The sequence below is a fragment of the Typopeltis vanoorti genome, chromosome 6, assembly GCF_054136105.1.
Source record: "Typopeltis vanoorti isolate ZY-2024b chromosome 6, IOZ_Tvanoo_1.0, whole genome shotgun sequence".
Taxonomy (NCBI): domain Eukaryota; kingdom Metazoa; phylum Arthropoda; class Arachnida; order Uropygi; family Thelyphonidae; genus Typopeltis; species Typopeltis vanoorti.
This window is the reverse complement of record NC_143554.1, coordinates 112,464,457-112,482,260: the sequence shown is the minus strand read 5'-3', so window position 1 is coordinate 112,482,260 and position 17,804 is coordinate 112,464,457. Positions and strand designations below refer to the sequence as shown.

Here is a 17,804-nt window from a genome sequence, read left to right as displayed (position 1 = left end):
AAACCAGTTTTAACTTATGGATCTGAGAGCTGGGTCAGAAGTAAAACACTTGACCAAAGACTAGAGACCTCCTGAGAAAGATTAGAAGCGTGAACAGATGGCATCAATGGCAATATCTTATTAAAAATGAGGATATTAGGAAAGAACTTGACATTGTCAGCATCCAGGAATGCATTAGCAGAGCTAATCTCAGGTGGTGTGGTCATTTAAACAGAATGGGCGAGGAAAGATTGGCAAAACAAGTGTTCTCTGCAAGGTTGGCAGGAAAATGACCCAGAGGAAGACCAAGATATAAGTGGATTGATACGGTACAAAGTGCCTTAGATGACAGAAATATAAGATTTGATAATATTGGAGTCTTGACAAGTAACAGACTGATTTGGAGGAAAATTGTAGATAGGAAGATAGTAATGATGTAAATTTTTCATGTAATACTATCATGTCCTGTACACCCCTTGAGGGTACATGGCAGGAATTTGATGATGATGATGATGATATTTCATGTGGATTGACTGGAGATCATCAAATGTTTGGTAATGATGCAAAGTTAGGTAGAATTGTCAGGACTATTGCTGATGTGACTTCTCTACAGGAAGATTTGAATAGGAATTTTAGCTTGGACAGATGAGTGGGGTTGTAGTTTTAATATTAATAAATGCAAGGTGTTACACTTTGGGGACAGAGATATAAGACTATGTACTGTATTGGTGGAGCTGTACTTAAGAAAGTAGATGAGATTCGAGATCTTAAAAAGAGTGGATGTTACAATGGGAAGAAGAGGAGGCCATCCCTAGAAGTTGCATAAAGATGTGGTAAAGAAGGGCATGAGTAAATTTTTTATGCGAACAGTTGGTGAGTGGAATGCATTGCCAGAGTGTATTATGAATGCAGGGAGTGTAAATAACTTCAAAGTTCATTATGCTAGACATATTTCTGGTTGAGTGGGCCTCTCATGATGATGATCTATTGACTCCATGGAGGTTACCGAAATAATAATATTCTTCTTAAACAGCTGGAAGTTGTAGTCCTTGGGGAATATTTCATGAGGAAGGCAATTCCACAGAACTGAGATAAATGGAATAAAAGATGATGGGAGTAGTAAGTTCAGTGAGTCAGCAATTCAAAGGATGTTGGGCAGCTGTTGCTCGTATTTCTGTAGGTTTGGCAGAAATGGGAGACATAATGGATGTTAATTCTGCTCAGCAGCAGCAGTACATATGAAAATATCTGTAGAAGAGACTCAATACATAAACCGACCATCTATGAGACAGTGGCTGAAGAGTGCCTATGAGAAAAGGGGGGGGGGGTCATCATTCAATCAACCAAACAACTTTTGTCTGAACAGCATCAAGAATTTTTAGAGATCTCAGGTGTGCCATCCCAAATGTGAGAGAAGTGTCTGAAGGTTGGGCAGATTTGAGATTTGTACAGAATAAGTAATAGAACAGATGAAAAGTATGAAAGAAGAATGCCTAGTGTTTTGGAAGCAGAGAATGCCATAGAAGTGATTATGCTTGTGCCAGGAAAGGCTAGGAATAATAGTTAGTCTGAGAAGAGAGATCTGATTTTGGCTATTGAGCTTTATCAAAGGTAAGTGGAGAAGAACTAAGGTTTTGTTTTTGCAAGAAAACAGACAAAACTGTGTTTTTGAAAGCAATGAAGATGACTAAACCATCAGCACAAACTAGGAATGTTTATGATGGTCCATCCAAAGTTGGGATCATAGATTAACTGTAAAAATGCCAATGTTGAGATTCAAAAAATGTATTTTTTCTGGAACAGATGTTTCCATGGACTTGCAAAACACTTAAAGGTCACCTGATCTCAAGGAAAACAAAAATGATATGCAAAATACTTTTAAAGAACAGTATTATCACATACCTCTAAAACCAGGATATTATCAAAATCACATTTATTTGAAAGAATTGTTCTCAGATGCATTTTTGAAGCAGTAGAGAGAATGTGTGGGGGAAGAGATATAACCATGAACTATTTTCTTCTTCTTCTTCTTCAACCGTTTGGTTCTGTCTACTGTTGGACGAAGGTCTCCTCCATGGTTTTCCAGACCACTCGGTTTTCTGCCTCTCCCATCCATCTCACTCCTGCAATTTGTTCCAGTTCATCCCTCCACCTTCTTCTCGGTCTTCCTCTTTGTCTTGCTCCATCCATTGGTCTCCACTCTGTTGTTTTTCTAGTCCATCTCCCATCATGCAATAAACATACTGCATCTGGCAATATGACCAGCCCATCTCCACTTAGCCTGTTTAATGTATTTTACAATATCCATGACACCTGTTTGAGATCTTATCCAGGTATTTGTCTTCCTATCTGTTAATGTTATTTTTAGCATACTTCTCTCCATGCGATGTTGTGTTGTTCTCAGCTTTTTGTTTAGGACTTCTGTTAAAGTCCATATTTCTCCTCCGTATGTTAGGACAGGAAGTATGCACTGGTCGAAAGCTTTCCTTTTTAGATTCATAGGGATGTCACTTCTGAATATGTCTCTCATTTTCCCATAAACCATCCATCCAAGTTGAATTCCTTGTTCAATTTCTTTTCTTTGGAAATCCTCAGCCCAAATATACATATGAGTTAACTTGTTCTATTTCATGGTTTCAGCTTTGACAGTTCTATGGTTTATGTATTTATTCATCATTATTTTTGTTTTTTCTCTATTTATTTTGAGCCAAATTTTATCATGTAATTGTTCAATATCAGACAAGCAGGAAAAGGAAAATTAGACGTAAATTAAGATGGAAAGATGGAGTGACCCAAGATATTAAAACTCTGAGAGTGAAAAACTGTAGGCATGTTTTAGCAATAAACAATGAGGAAGGCCAGGTCCCCATGCAGAGCTGTCAAGCCAATAATGATGATTTTTTGTGGTCGGACAGTAAATGAGAAGAATAAATCTGAATGAGGTAAATGTGTAAAATCAATGTGCCAAAAAGAGTCAATTCTTGTTGAATGGGAGAAAGGAATAAGGCAATGTACGAATTCGTTACCAACACGTGAAATCACATGCTTTATACGTAAAATTTTCCAACTGTTGTGCAAGCAAAATAATTACCACTTTAAAAACTAGAATTTTCATAAAAGAAAAGCTAATTTTCCGATGTATAATAATAAACACTCATCCCACGAAATACATTGATTACCCTATTATCGGAATGGATTTGCCTTTTGCCATGCACAGAAGTGTCGAGGGGGTCTCGCATCTCTGGTCACACAGTACTCATTTTAATTTGTATGCAATAGGCATTCTCCACAATGGACTGATTTTCCATTTTCTTTTTTATACTACCAAATGAATGCATAATTGCCTATAAAAGTATTCATCATAACCAGTGGTGTGCTAGGATTAGTTCTAGGGTGAGCTAGACCGAGCTGTCTTTAAACAATTAATAACAGTGATAATCAATGTCAAGTATTCATATCAGCTTAGTTGATATGAATGTTGCTGATTTTCTGATATCCTTCATTTCTACCTGTCTAGTCAAAGTGAATAACAATTTATAAATATTCTGAATGTCTGTAAACAAAATTCTATACCCCACCCCATCCCATTTGACCATACACACCATTCATACATGACTAATCATTTACAAGTTCATAAACATCTGTATTCACCTTGTGCAGTACTATTTAGTCATGTCAAACAGTGCATAAAACAATCCCTGATAACCGCGATAAAGACCACCGGCAAAAGTACCACGTTACTAAAGAAACTGACTCAGAATAACAGTATTAGCTAAGCCACAGGTACTTTTTTTTTACACTATTTTATAGAAAATGATTAGACTTGTTTTTTGAAAGTAATTAAATAACATTATGCTATGATAAAAAACATACATTTATGTAATTATGAAAAATAGAACAGTTATATTAAAAAATAATAAAATAGGGCCTAACAACAACAATAAAAATTATTCCTCTATTTACACTCATCATGCATTGCATTAAAAATCTTTTAAAAATGAACTTTTTTTTATGTCGGTCAAATTTTTATCTAACTATTATATTTAACTACATAAGTAGTTATTGTCATTTTCCAAGATGTAACATTGCATCAGATTACCTCATAAAAATTCAAATCATAATTCAATAAATCTGGAATGACTGAATGATCTATGACTGAGACAAAACAAAAAATAAAGATATATAAAAAAATCCAATTACCATGCTGCTTTCTCCTGACTATTTCTTCTTGGCATTTTCTGTTGTTTGTTCCTGCAGTAGAAAATATTATTATTATTGTTACCATTAATTACTAAGACCAATTATCTTAAAATTACATCATTTTTCAACCATCTATCATGCCAAAGAGTTTTTTATTCTTGGAAAAATGCTCATAAAGAGCCAGATAGTTCTGGCAGACCTTGCACATCAAGGATTGTGATTATTTTTCCAAAATTTGTATATGTTCAAGACAACTGAATTGATGAACAACTTGTATGGATTTGACCAATAACTTTTTTTTTAATAAATAGTGAATCATGCTAGTTATAATCAATAATACAAACAGTCATTGTGTGGAAAAGCCAATGATAGCCTATTACAAACAGTGCTAACCGATGAAACTTATCTAGTAATGCAGTTCACACAAACATGAAAATTTAACTATATATAAAAATTATCAATCCTTTCAACCAAAATACAGAAAATAATTTTCTTCATTAAAAAAATCGATTTATGCAAGAAAATCATGCAGCACAGATGATTATGAAAATTTATTTCAGTTCTAAAAACGATTATTTGCTTATGCCAAAGTTTGAATGAAAGCAAGAATATAATTTATTAACATAATTCAAGTTTTAAAACTGTTTAAAAAATTAATAGCTGGTTCCTGTTCAGAAATAAGTCAGCACACCTTAACAGAAAGGCCTCTCCCTTTCTCTGTGGGCATAAAATAATGGTTAGCAGTATCTGATGTAACTACACAAGTCTATTTTGAGTATAGCAACTTCTAAAATAAGAAACAGAGAATTTCAGTACATGAAAAATGCTTCAAGATAATTCTAGATGTAATTATTATTATTATTATTGTTCAGGAAAGTACTATGACTCATTATTTCTAAATCACTTAGGGAATTGAACAACATAGATCCAAATATAAATTAAATTATACTTTAATAAATATCCCCGATATTTCGGCAACGTCACGTTGCCATTTTCAAAAGGAACTTATGAAAAAGGCATGTGCACGCAGGCACTACAACACAGTAACTGAGAATGAAGATATGAAGCTATTGTTCTCCTTGAAGTCCTGATGGTGCCCTCTAGCGGGCTAAGTAGGTGTTCTTGGCCGTTGGGCTGAAGGTCTGCTGATGTATGCCTCCCAAATTTGGGGCAGTCACATACAACCAAATTTGTTGAGGTTTGGGGAGTTTCTTAGGGCTGAGGCTGATTCCATAAATAGTCTTTCGAATTTGTATTTGCTACGGTGTATTACTGTAGCTTTCTTCCACCGTATTCTGTGGCGTATATCCAGAGCATGGTCTGCAAGACCAGAATGGCTGTACTTGTGAAACCGGATGTAGTCCTTGTGTTCAGAAATTCTGATATTCGCTGTCCTGCCTGTTTGGCCAAAGTACGACAGTTTACAACTGCAAGGGACCTGGTACACACCAGGTAGGTCTAGGGGAAGTGGTTGGTCTTTGTTGGAGTGGATAAGGGATGCCAATTTTCTGTAAGGCCTGTAACAGGAGGTGAGGTCATGTTTTTTTAAAATTTTTGTAATTTTTTCTGAGGTGCCTCGGATGTAGGGAATGGTGATAGATTTAGAGTAATCTTTGTTGTGGAGGGGAGGTGGGGAGGGGGGGCTGTGGTTTGTAGGTTTTAATATTTTTTGGATTTTTTTTTTTTGGGGGGGAGTAGCCATTGGCTGAGAAAGTGTTGAGGATGTGATTTAGTTCAGTGTTTAGGACCATGTCGTTAGAACAGATTAGTTTAGCCCTGTTGTATAGTGTTTTCACCACTCCATATTGTTGTGAGGGGGAGGGGGATTGTTGGTGAATGTATCTGCCTGTATGGGTGGGTTTTCTATAAACTGAGAAAACCAAGGTTCCATCAGGCTGGCAGGTGACTAGTGTGTCTAGGAAAGGGAGGCTGTTGTTTTCCTCTTTTTCCAGGGTGAACTTGATTCTGGAGTGTTGGTGTGTAGGGAAGAAGAAGAGTGTTTCAGAGCCATGTGGCCAAATAGCGAACACATCATCAACGTAGCAGAGCCATATGGTTGGTTTTTGTGGGACAGAGGCTAAGGCTTTTTCTTCAAAGGTTTCCATAAAGAAATTGGCCAAGGGTGGGGAGAGTAGTGAACCCATGGCTGTCCCCTCTATTTGTTTGTAGAATTTTCCCTGCCAAACGAAATAGCCTAAGTTCATTGTGAACTGAAATAGGGCTGAGATATCGGGAGAAAATTTAGCTTGGATTAGCTCTAAAGTTTCCTTGACTGGGATATTTGTGAATAAGGAGGAGACGTCAAAGCTGACCATTATGTCAGTATGTTGGAGTGTAATGTTTTCTATGCTGGCTTTGAAGTGGGCTGAGTTTTTTATGTGTGATGGTGTATTGCCAGTATAGTGTGTGAGCTCTTTGGCCAAATGTTTAGCTAATTTGTATGTGGGGGAATCAATGCCATCCACTATGGGACGTAATGGCACATTTTCTTTATGTATTTTTGGGAGTCCGTAAATACCGGGGGTTATAGAGTTAAACGGCTTTAATCTGTTGGTAACTTCTACAGGCCAAGAAGTAACTTTCTTAAGGAGCCTGTGAAGTTTTCTGATTTGTGAGTTGGTGGGATTATATTCAATAGGGAGGTAAGCAGCCTGATCTAATAGAAGAGCATTGAGCTTACCTTTGTAGTCCTTTTGGTTAAGTACTACAGTTGCATTCCCTTATCTGCTTTGGTGATAACTAATTCTTTATTATTCTTCATTTCCTGTAGAGCTTTAAATTCCTTGTTGGATATGTTGGTTTTTGGTGGTCTTACGTTGGAAAGGACACAAGCTACATCCAGTCTTACACTGTTGGCGATTTGATGTGGAAGGTGGCGGATTCCCCTTTCGATCTGGATCATAATATCCTCACTGGGTATTTTTCTGGGAGCAATGGCGAAGTTGTGGCCACGTGCAAGCGCGCTGAGTGCTTCAGGCTTCAGGGTGACTGTCAGATAGGTATCAGAAAGTTGTATATGGGGGTGCAGTATCCCAAAAGAGGAAGGTCACTAGTGGTGTATCACAGAGGTTAGTTTTGGGGACCATTGTTGTTCAATTTGTATGGTAATGATATTGGGATGGGTTTTATTAGTGATATGCAGCTGTTTGCAGATGATGCAAAACTGGAGAGAGCAATGCAGTCAAACAGATGTTATGGTCTTACAAGAGGACTTAAATGGATTGCATGAATGGGAAGGTTAAGTGGAACTATCAGTTCAATGTTACAAAGAGTAAGAATTTTGAGATTTGGTAAGCAATGATGGGATAAAGAGTATACACTTGGTGGAGAAACTTAAAGGAAGTAGAGGAGATAAGAGATCTAGGAGTGATGGTGTACAAGGACCTGAAATTCAGGGATCACATTGACAACTGGTGAAGACATCACATCGGATAATGGCAATGATGTGGAGGACCCTGACATGCAAAATAGAAAGGTTATAATTCCATTGTATAAGGCCTTGATCAGGCCTCATATGGATTATTGTTCTCAGATTTGGTCCCCGGGTTTTAATGGACGAGGATATGTTGGAAAGGGTCCAGAGAAAATTCACAAAAGTAGTCAGTGGTCTTTGGAATGTGGAGATGAGGACAGATTGAGAGAATGTAAGTTGCAGAGCCTCGTGGATAGGAGGAAGGGGGGGGGAATATGATTGAGACATATAAGGTAGTCAGGGCTTGTTATTGGGTCAACATGGAAGAAATGTTTCATAGAATGGGAGAATGGAGTAGAACAAGGGGCCATCACTGGAAACTGTGATGGCCCCTTGCTCCTAACTATTATTATTAACATTTGACCTCCATGGAGTCAGAAACTCATCGTGGGAGGAGTAGGTTCTTTGCATGGAGGGTGGTTTGTGAGTGGAATGCATTGCCTGAGTGTGTTGTGGTGTAGACACATTGAATCAGTTTAAGGAATGGTTGGATGAGCATTGTGTGCAATAGTGTGACCTCCCACGATGAGTCTCTGACTCCATGGAGGTCAAATGTTAATAATAATAATAATGTCTTCTGAACCTTCAAATTTCATTCTACTATCATCCAAAGATTCTTTGCTTCCTCCACTCCTAAGATACTCTATTAAGTGAGTATTGAAGCATCCCATCTAGGGATGCCCAAATTTCATAAACGTAACCTTTAGCTGTATTAAATTGATGTCTTCATTTATTTACCCACCTTTTCAGCTTACTCAAATCCTTCTGAAAGGCCATAGCATCAACACTCTTACTAATAATCCTCTCAAGCTTCACATAATCTGCAAACAACACTAAATATCTCCCTGTAATCTAGTGAATATTATTGACATAAAGAATGAACAGTAATAGTCCCAGTAGTACTGAACCCTGTAGAACTCCACCTGTAACTATCCTACATCATGATACTGCTCTCCTCCCTATTCATAATTCTGATATCTACTAGAAAGCCAATTTCCAATCTAATTCACTAATCTAAACTCACATTGTAACTAACTTAAATATCACACAGCACTCTATAATGCTTTTTCAAAATCCAGAAAAATGACAGTGTACACCTTACTCTCATCCATTGCTCTTGTCACATTATTATACAAGGCAACCAAAATACTAAAAAAAAGAACACCTTTAACAAATCCATGCCAATCCTCATAAATAATATTGTTCTCATCTGCTCATAATCTTATGCTCTACAACCAAGCTAGCAACCATTCAAATCATCTGTTTATGAAACTCTAATAATATTCTAAATCTAGCTCACTAATCCAGTATCATTGGAATTACATCATATTATTATTATATTATTATTATCATTATTGTTATTATCCTAAGACCCCAAGGAGTCAAAGACTTATATAGGAGGTCCCCTTGTCATACACACAGCTCATCATACCCTGCCTTAAACACATTCGAATTCTCTGCAGATACCACACTCTCAGGCAATGCATTCCAATCATTCACAACTCTGCATGCAAAAAACCTGCTTCTCACCTCTTGTTCACACCCTCCAGGGATGACCTCTTGTTTCCCTCCCATTTTATAAAAAACCTTTTCAACACTGATCCCATAATAACACCTTACCAACTTGCATGTCTCTATCATATCACCCCTCTTTCTACTATCCACTAGACTATGTAAATTGCATCTTCTCAGCCTTCCTCATATTCAACATTCCAGAGATCAGAAACTGCCTTAGTCAATCGCCTATGGACCCTTTCCAGTATCTCTGTCCTTCTGAAAACCAGGTGACCAAATCTGTGTACAGTAGTCCATATGTGGCCTAATCAAGGCCTTATACAATGGAAAAAGAATCTCCATACTTCTACCAGTCATTGTCCTCCGCATCATTTCCAGAATTCGTTGCGTTGTCCTCAAAATTTTAGAAATATGTCCTCTAAATCTTAGATCTTTATCCACTATCACCCCAATATATTTCCTTATTCGCTTATTTCCTCCACCTCCAACAATATATATGCACCAAATTTTAAAATCTTACATTTTGCAATATTGAACTGGCATTCCCACTCTGGTGCCCATTTGCTCAATCTATTCAAGTCTTCTTGTAAGACCACAACATTTGTTCTACTCCTCATAGTTCATCCCAACTTTGCATTGTCTGTAAACAACTGAATATCCCTATCCAAATCTTTGCCAATATCATTAACATACAGGTTAAACACAATGGACCTAAAACATACCCCTCAGGCATACCACTAGTAACTTTATTCTTCTGGGATATTGCTCCCCCCCCCTTGCCTTACACAAACTGCTGATACTTATCATATAGCCAATCTCCAATCCAATGCACTGGTCTAATATCCAACCCTATCTGCTGTAGTTTGACTATACTTATCATGCAGTAATCTAACAGCCTTTGCAAAATCTAAGTATACTACTGTGTATCCATCACCTTATTTTAGTAAGTAAGTAGATTACTAAAACATGATCTCCCTTTAGCAAATCTCTGCTGTCCATCAAAGATAATACCATTGTTGTCAACAAAATTCTGGATCTTGGTTCTCACCAGCCTCTCCAACACTTTAACCCAGCAACTGGCACACAGATAGACCTATAATTTGATGCTTGAATTCTGTTGCCTCCCTTATGAAGTGGCACAATCTTGCCTTCCTTCCACTCCTTTGGAACTTAACCCAGTGCAAGACTCATATTAAAAAAACATGTCAAGACAGATGTAAACTCTCTGGCACATTCCTTCAAAATATGTGATGATATATTATCAAGTCACAGCCGTATTAACATCAAGGTTGCTTATTCCCCCATATACCTCTTCCTCCTCATCATCATCATCCACTGCTTGCAAACTCTCCATGATGATGTCACATTCAAAAGTATGAAAGACCTTTATGAACTGCTCATTAAATATCTTGACTATATCCTCTGCAGCACTGTTCTTATACCATTTTCTCCAATCAATGTCATCCTTCCATATCCATTTCACACCTACTTTATTTAACCTTCTAACCCTTAGAATATATTTAGACATTGCTTCTACTAGATAGGTCTTGAATATCATTCAAGCAGCATTCATCTCCTTTTCAGCCAACTTTTCAATCCATGCTACACCTGCACACTGTCTCCTGAGCTTCTCATAATCACCAGTCTTGTAGTTCCACATATACCCTTTCCTCACAGAAGTCCTCATACTGCTGGCAACCACACAGGTAATCACTTCATGGACATTCTCATCAACTGGAGGATGATTAGGCACCTCATTTATAATAACATCCTCTGATGAGATGATTAAATCTGAGAGACAACTGCCTGAGGTAGTTGTCCCTCGAAAACTCAAGAAATTCATTTTCTTTACTTCCAGTTGCTATCTCATCATTCCAATCTATATTGCCATAATTAAAATCTCCAATGATGATCACCCTTTTCTTATTTGCTTGGCTAATTTGATTATACATTTCATGGTCACTAACATCCACATTACCAGGTTTATATCAACATCCAACTAAGTATTTCATTCTATTCACCTCTATCTTCTCACACCATAGTGCCTCAAAACCATTGCCACTATTTCCCCTCTTGCATCTCTCCCTTGTATCATCAATAGCACTCCTCCTCCCTTTTTTCCCTTCATGATATTTAAACATTTTATTCCATTCTGTTTATTTTGACTTACTATAACCTACCGTAACCTGTTACTGCACAGAAGATGGTCTATACTAAGCCAAAAATACTGCCAATAATTAAAAATTATGTAAGATTAAGCTATTTAACAATTTTGTTCTTTTTATCATCTTACATTTCATTAATTTCTCTGAAACAGTGTTTGTTTATTACAAATTTTGCAACTTTGTTTATTACAAATTGTAACAGATATTTTGGAATGGATAATTTTTCTCTCTTTGGTATAAATTTCTGGTCTGGTTGGACGAGTTAGCACAGTCCGGTCTCCAGACAACAAGCTGTGGGTTTGAATCCTGCCATAGGCATGGATGTTTGTGAATGTCTTTAGGTGCTTTCCCCTCATCCACTCCTCTTGTTACTTGATTACGAAAGGCAACCAGATTACTGAAAGAAGAGCACCCTTAACAAATCAATGCTGGCCTTAATTAAATAATACTGCTCATCTATGCTCTACAACCAGCTGGTAACCATTATTCTTTGGCTATAATGCCTATTCAAATCCTTTGTGTGTTGACATGCTAGAAATAGCTCACTAGTACAAAATAATAAAATTGCATCACATGCCTTATTGCTATATTTACACTTAAATATTTTATTCCATTCTGTCACCTACTGTAACCCATTATCGCAGAAAATGGCCTTGATACTAAACCAAAAATATTACTACTAATTAAAAATTATGAGAGATTAATCTATTTAATAGTTTTGTTGTTTAAATCTTACATTTCACTAAGTTCTCTGTCATGTCCAGATCTGGTTGAAATTATCAGTTCTTGTCTGATCACTGAAGTCAACATTATTAAGTGCCCAGTTAATACTTGGGAGGGCGAACACCCAGGAAGTAATATTATTATTATTACGGGTATCTCCATGGAGTCAGCAGACTCATCGCGGGAGACCCAAACTAGCAAAACAATATGTCATATCTCTTCTTGAATTCATTTACAGATGAAGAGCTCACAACTAAGTCAGCAATGAATTCCACTCATTCACCACCCTCCAGGCAAAAAACCTTGTTCTCACAACCTTATTAACCACACTCTTCTTTAATTTTCAGGGATGACCTGTTGTTCTTCCATCACTATCACACAGCTGAAACTGTGTGATAGTGATACAGTATAGGTTTTTACTAATACAGTATAGGTTTATAACCATTCATGGATGTCACATAAAAAAATAAATAAATAAATACAACTAGTTTCCAAGAGTTAACCCCCAGTATTCCCAGCACACAACATACTGTGTGCTGGGAATACAGTATGGGTGCTGCTGGCAAAGTGATTTCTTTCTTTTGGATGACTGGTTAGAATATTCACTCATCAACCAATAGACTGTTAATTCAGATCCCATTATGAACATAGATGTTTATGATTGTTTTTAGATGGGAGATCAATTTCATCACCTACAAAGAGAATACCATCCCACTTATTGGAGGCCTGAAGTGGATTGAAAAAGATCCATGTTTAGTCTCTAGAGCAGAGTTTCCGGATTATGTAAAAAGAAGTTTAAAAAAATACAAAATATATATATATATATATATATATAATATTAATAGGAAAAAAAACAACCTTAAATTACTTAGCCCACCATTACTAATACAGTATAGGTTTACAACCATTCATGGCTGTCACATAAAAAAAAAAATAATAAATACAACTAGTTTTAAAAAAAACAGAGGTGTGACTTTTACAACAATCACCCAATACAGGAGTTCCCAACCTTTTTGTTTCCTAGAGCACATTCTAAAATACCGGTAGGGCGATGGACACCATCTATTTTTTAAAGCAAATTTTTTGAATTCTTTTGTTAAATGAATACATACAAAGTTTACATTATATAAAAATTTAAATATATATATATATATATATATATATATATATATATATATATATATATGTAAGTTAGTGTGATCTTTGGCATTGCATTTCATTGGCCAGTGCTTCATAATTAGGAGAATATGATGATATTCCAGTTCTTAAACTGGAATGAACAACTTTGAATGCGCATCTACTTTACATTGTATGCATTTAATACTCGTCATGTGTCATTAATGCATGCATCATATAGCATGCCATAAATTGTTGTTTGATTATTTCAAACTATATGGCACACGGTTGAACAGTGGCGGGCACACACAAATTGGTCGACAGGCGCCATGGTGCCTGCGGGCATAGGGTTGGGAACCCCTGACCCAATAGTTCATATCCAGTTGAACAAGACAAAGTGTTATCAAACTATTAAAATCCTTTTAAATGGACTAATATACAATTGTGTATATCAATAATACATACAAATTACAAGGAATCTCAGAAATTTTTCCATAAAACTGGAAAAATGCTACTCTGATACTGTTATTTTAAAAGGAGACAAAGAAGAAGTAAAGAACTATAGACCAATTAGTATTCTCTATATCTGTACAAAATTAACACAAAAGTAATAACAAACAGGATTACATAAAGGCTTTAACACAATTGATCATATTCATGCAGTAAAACAAATAGAAAAAAAGCAGAAAAAACCAATTGCCTCTCTGTTTAGTCTTTATTGATTATGAACAAGCATTTGATTACATCAAAACTAATGCAATAATCAAAGCACTCCAGAGTCGGGGAGCTCCTGGAGAATATATGGACCTCCTCCAGGAAATATACCACACTGCAACAGCAACAATCTAACTTCACACAAGTAACAATAAAATATCAATTGAAAAAGGTGTCCGACAAGGAGACTCTCTATCACCCAAAATCTTTACAGCAGTCCTTCAAGAAATATTTAATAATATAAACTGTACACACCTTGGTATAAAAATTAATAACAGAAACTTAATACATCTAAAATATGCAGATGATATTACAGTGACATAGCTAGAGCTTTTGCCGCCTGGGGCAGTCCCTGAGTTTGCCTCCCTTCTCAATACACACCAAAAATATTACAAAAAGTCAAAATGACGTAGGGAAAGAAATTAAAACACTATGTTTATGTTTATTTTAGTTGTATTATTTTATTCTAGTTGTTGAAAACTAATTATTAATTAAGTAATAAAATTACTAAGTTAACCTAAATAGAAGAATCGTCGAAAAATAAAAGTGTGTCTCACATGAAAAGTGCCACCCCCCCTGGCTACGCCACTGTGATATCATAATTTTTGCAAATACTCCAGAAGACCTATATCATGAAAGCAGAATAGTTAGTCTAAAAAAAAAACAGAGAAAAAACTAAAATCATGTTTAATCATTTTGTAACACCAAAAAACATAATAATAGAAAACAATTTCTTGGAAAGAGTCTCTTCATATACTATTTAGATTATCTCATTGATCTAAACTGTGGACTGTAAAGGAAATAAACAGAAGAGTTCAACTTGCCTAGAGTACTTTCAGAAAATTGAAAAGCAATTTTCAAAATTGTCCCACTCTGTTTAAAAAAGAAGACATCTAACTAGTTGTATACTTCTAGTCAGTGGCGGCCTGTACATAAGCACTGCGACACTGCAGCACCCCCAAGGAAAAAATTAAATTTTGTTTGTGTTTATAAATAATAACAATGCTTGCAACATTATATAAATGCAATACAACATGTTAAAGGTTACAGCTTGTGTTTTGACACTGATTGAATAGTTAATTGGAAATTGTTCGATTAACGCTTTAGATTACGAAACAAATACACTGCGATCTAACGCCTCGTCCAGCATCTAATGCCTTGTCGATCGATCGTCCAGCAGTGGACAGAAAATGGCTGAAAGAAGAAGAACTCATTCCGTTTAGGGAATATTCATTTGCTCTTGTCATTACATGTTACGTCATTCCCAACTGTAATTGCTCAAATGGCAGTGTATTTTTAGTAATCTTACGCGCTTTTTTGTAAATCTTATTTTATTTTGTTAAAATAACATATAATTATTTATTTATTATAGATACAAGGCTGAATTATGATGAGTGTCACTGTTGAAAATATGAAAAGAATTATATTTTTCAATTATCATTACACGAAACGATAATTGTCATTGCTATTGATACAAAACTTTTATTATTGGTGTTTGTTCGTGGTGAGGATGAAATATTTTTAATAAAGCAATTTTTAATATGTAAATTTATTTATTAATAAATTCATTACTGATTAGGAAAAAAAAAGTTTTTTTTTTTTTTTTTTTAATATATGCACACCCCCACTTAAAATTTTCCCCAGCCGCCACTGCTTCCAGTCATCACATATGGTTGTGAAACTTGGTCTCTAACAAAAGCACTGACAAATAAGCAACAACTCAAAGAAAAATGGAGATGCTGATGCTGGGCATCACATTAAAAGATAAGAAGCAAAACACCTGGATAAGAAGCCAGACTCGTATCCCTGAAATCATTCTTCACCACAAGCGACTAAAATGGGCTGGACGTCTATCCAGAAAAGATGAGTGATGGACAACCATACTAATGAACTGGATTCCAAAAGAAGGGAAACAAGGCTGAGGACATCCTAAAAGAAGGTGGAGTGATGAATTGTCAAATTTTGTTGGGAAAAATTGGTCAACCATTGCAAAGAACAGAGAAAGGTAGAAGAAACTGGAGGAGGCCTTCGGCCAGCAGTGGACAGAAAATGGCCGAAAGAAGAACTCATTCTGTTTAGGGAATTGGGTAATATAATAGGACTTCAGAGCTTTCCTTGAATAGGCATTAATGCTTGAAAACTACTTCTGTGAATTAGCTAGGTTATCCTTCCAAAGGATTCTATGTCTAATTTCAATACCATGCAAGAAATGGGACTTGTAACCTCTCTCATAATGAGAGAGGTTACACTTATACTGCACTTGATACACACTATTTTCTGTGTATAATGGCAGAAAAATGCATTTCCCCTTGGTAGAATGCAAAAATTTGATAGTTTTGCTGCACGTCTTGAAAGTTATAGAATGGAAACTTTCTCAGTATCTTAAAATATTGTTCTGAAATACAATGGGCCCAAAACCTACGAACAAACACTATTTCTGAAGATTAAAACTGCAAATTCAGAATCAGCTTGGGACAATTTGTATAACCGATAATTATGAGTAGAAAGTGGGTACACATTCAGATTTTTGAATCACATGCGAAAGGGATACATGGTAGCCCTCAACAGGATAAAAGGCTGCTCTAAGCAAACTGCGTTTGAAGAAGCTCTTTTCATGAAGGAATCCAGTTGCAAACTTGGATGTCTTGTAATGTCTCAAAGACAATCATCTAGATGATTTCGCATGGCGAAGAACTGTTGGGAAAGCTTGAAGGCTGCAGAATTACTGCCAGAGAGTTTGGAGTCTCACAAAGCATTGTATCCAGGATCTGGGCAAGGTTTCAAACCAATGGAATGTGATCTATGTTGGCTAAGAGGTCATCTTCACTCTACCACAGAGCATGAAGACAAATTTTTGGTTATAACAGCAAAATGTAATTGACACACCATGGCAGGTCAGCTCCATTCAAGCACAGGTACGCAGATATCTCGACAAACTGTGGCAAGACTTAATGGATGCACCGAGCTGGGACAAATAGGCCTGAAGGCCTGTAGTCTGCATCCCTTTATCCACAGCTCATTATAGAGCACATTTTCAGTGGTGTTATATCCATAAAAATTGGACAAGATACTAATGAGGGCTAATGTACTCTTTACAGATGAGAGTCGTTTTAGTATTTCCTCAGATTCTAGAAGACACTTGATCTGGAGTGAAAGTGATACTGCTTACCATCGCAAGAACGTTCTTGAAATGGATACATTTCAAGAATATTCTCGCGGTGCCGGGGTCATGGTGTGGGAAGGCATTATGCTTAATGGATGCACCGAGCTACAAGTGTGCTGGAAAAAGGGACTATGACTGGTGCACAATATTGCAAAGAAGTTCTTCAACGTTGTGTTCAATTGTTCCATGGTGCTGTAGGCAAAGAATTCATTTTTTATGGATGACAATGTCACATCACATTGTATACGAACAGTGGAGATACTTCTGGAGACTGAGGATATTAATCGAATTGTCATCTGGTCAGCATGCTCACCAGATTTCAACAGAACACATTTAGGATGCAATAGGGAAATTCACTGCTGCTTGAAATTTCCCTCCAGAAAACAAACAAGGCCTTATAAATTAAAGATACCAAGAAATTATATATTTGGATAAAGGATTAAACCATTAGTTGTCCCAGTCCTGAAAATACTTCAGGCACAAACTTTGTTTGCTTACAATTGGATAAAGGATTAAACCATTAGTTGCCCCAGTCCTGAAAATACTTCAGGCACAAACTTGGTTTGCTTACAATTGGATAAAGGATTAAACCAAGTATATAATTTCTTGGCACCTTTAATTTATAAAGAAAAACTTTCAACAACTATCTATCTCTAATCCAGAGTATCTTAATAATAAGGTGTGACACCTTTTGGCAACTCGTATATGGAAATATGACTTCTGCTTTGCTTCAACCTTGGTATCACCTCTGGTCTGG

At 36.3% G+C, this 17,804-nt stretch overlaps 1 protein-coding gene across 2 annotated transcripts in view; it reads right to left on the bottom strand.

Moving 5' to 3' along the window:
* LOC150105817 (uncharacterized) overlaps nt 1-17,804 on the bottom strand; it is a 184,433-nt gene that overhangs the window by 7,971 nt on the left and 158,658 nt on the right. For both annotated transcript variants that reach the window (XM_090394358.1, XM_090394359.1), the window contains exon 11: nt 4,180-4,230. In XM_090394358.1, coding sequence (XP_090250484.1) covers nt 4,180-4,230 — 51 coding nt within the window. The remainder of the gene's footprint in view (nt 1-4,179; nt 4,231-17,804) is intronic.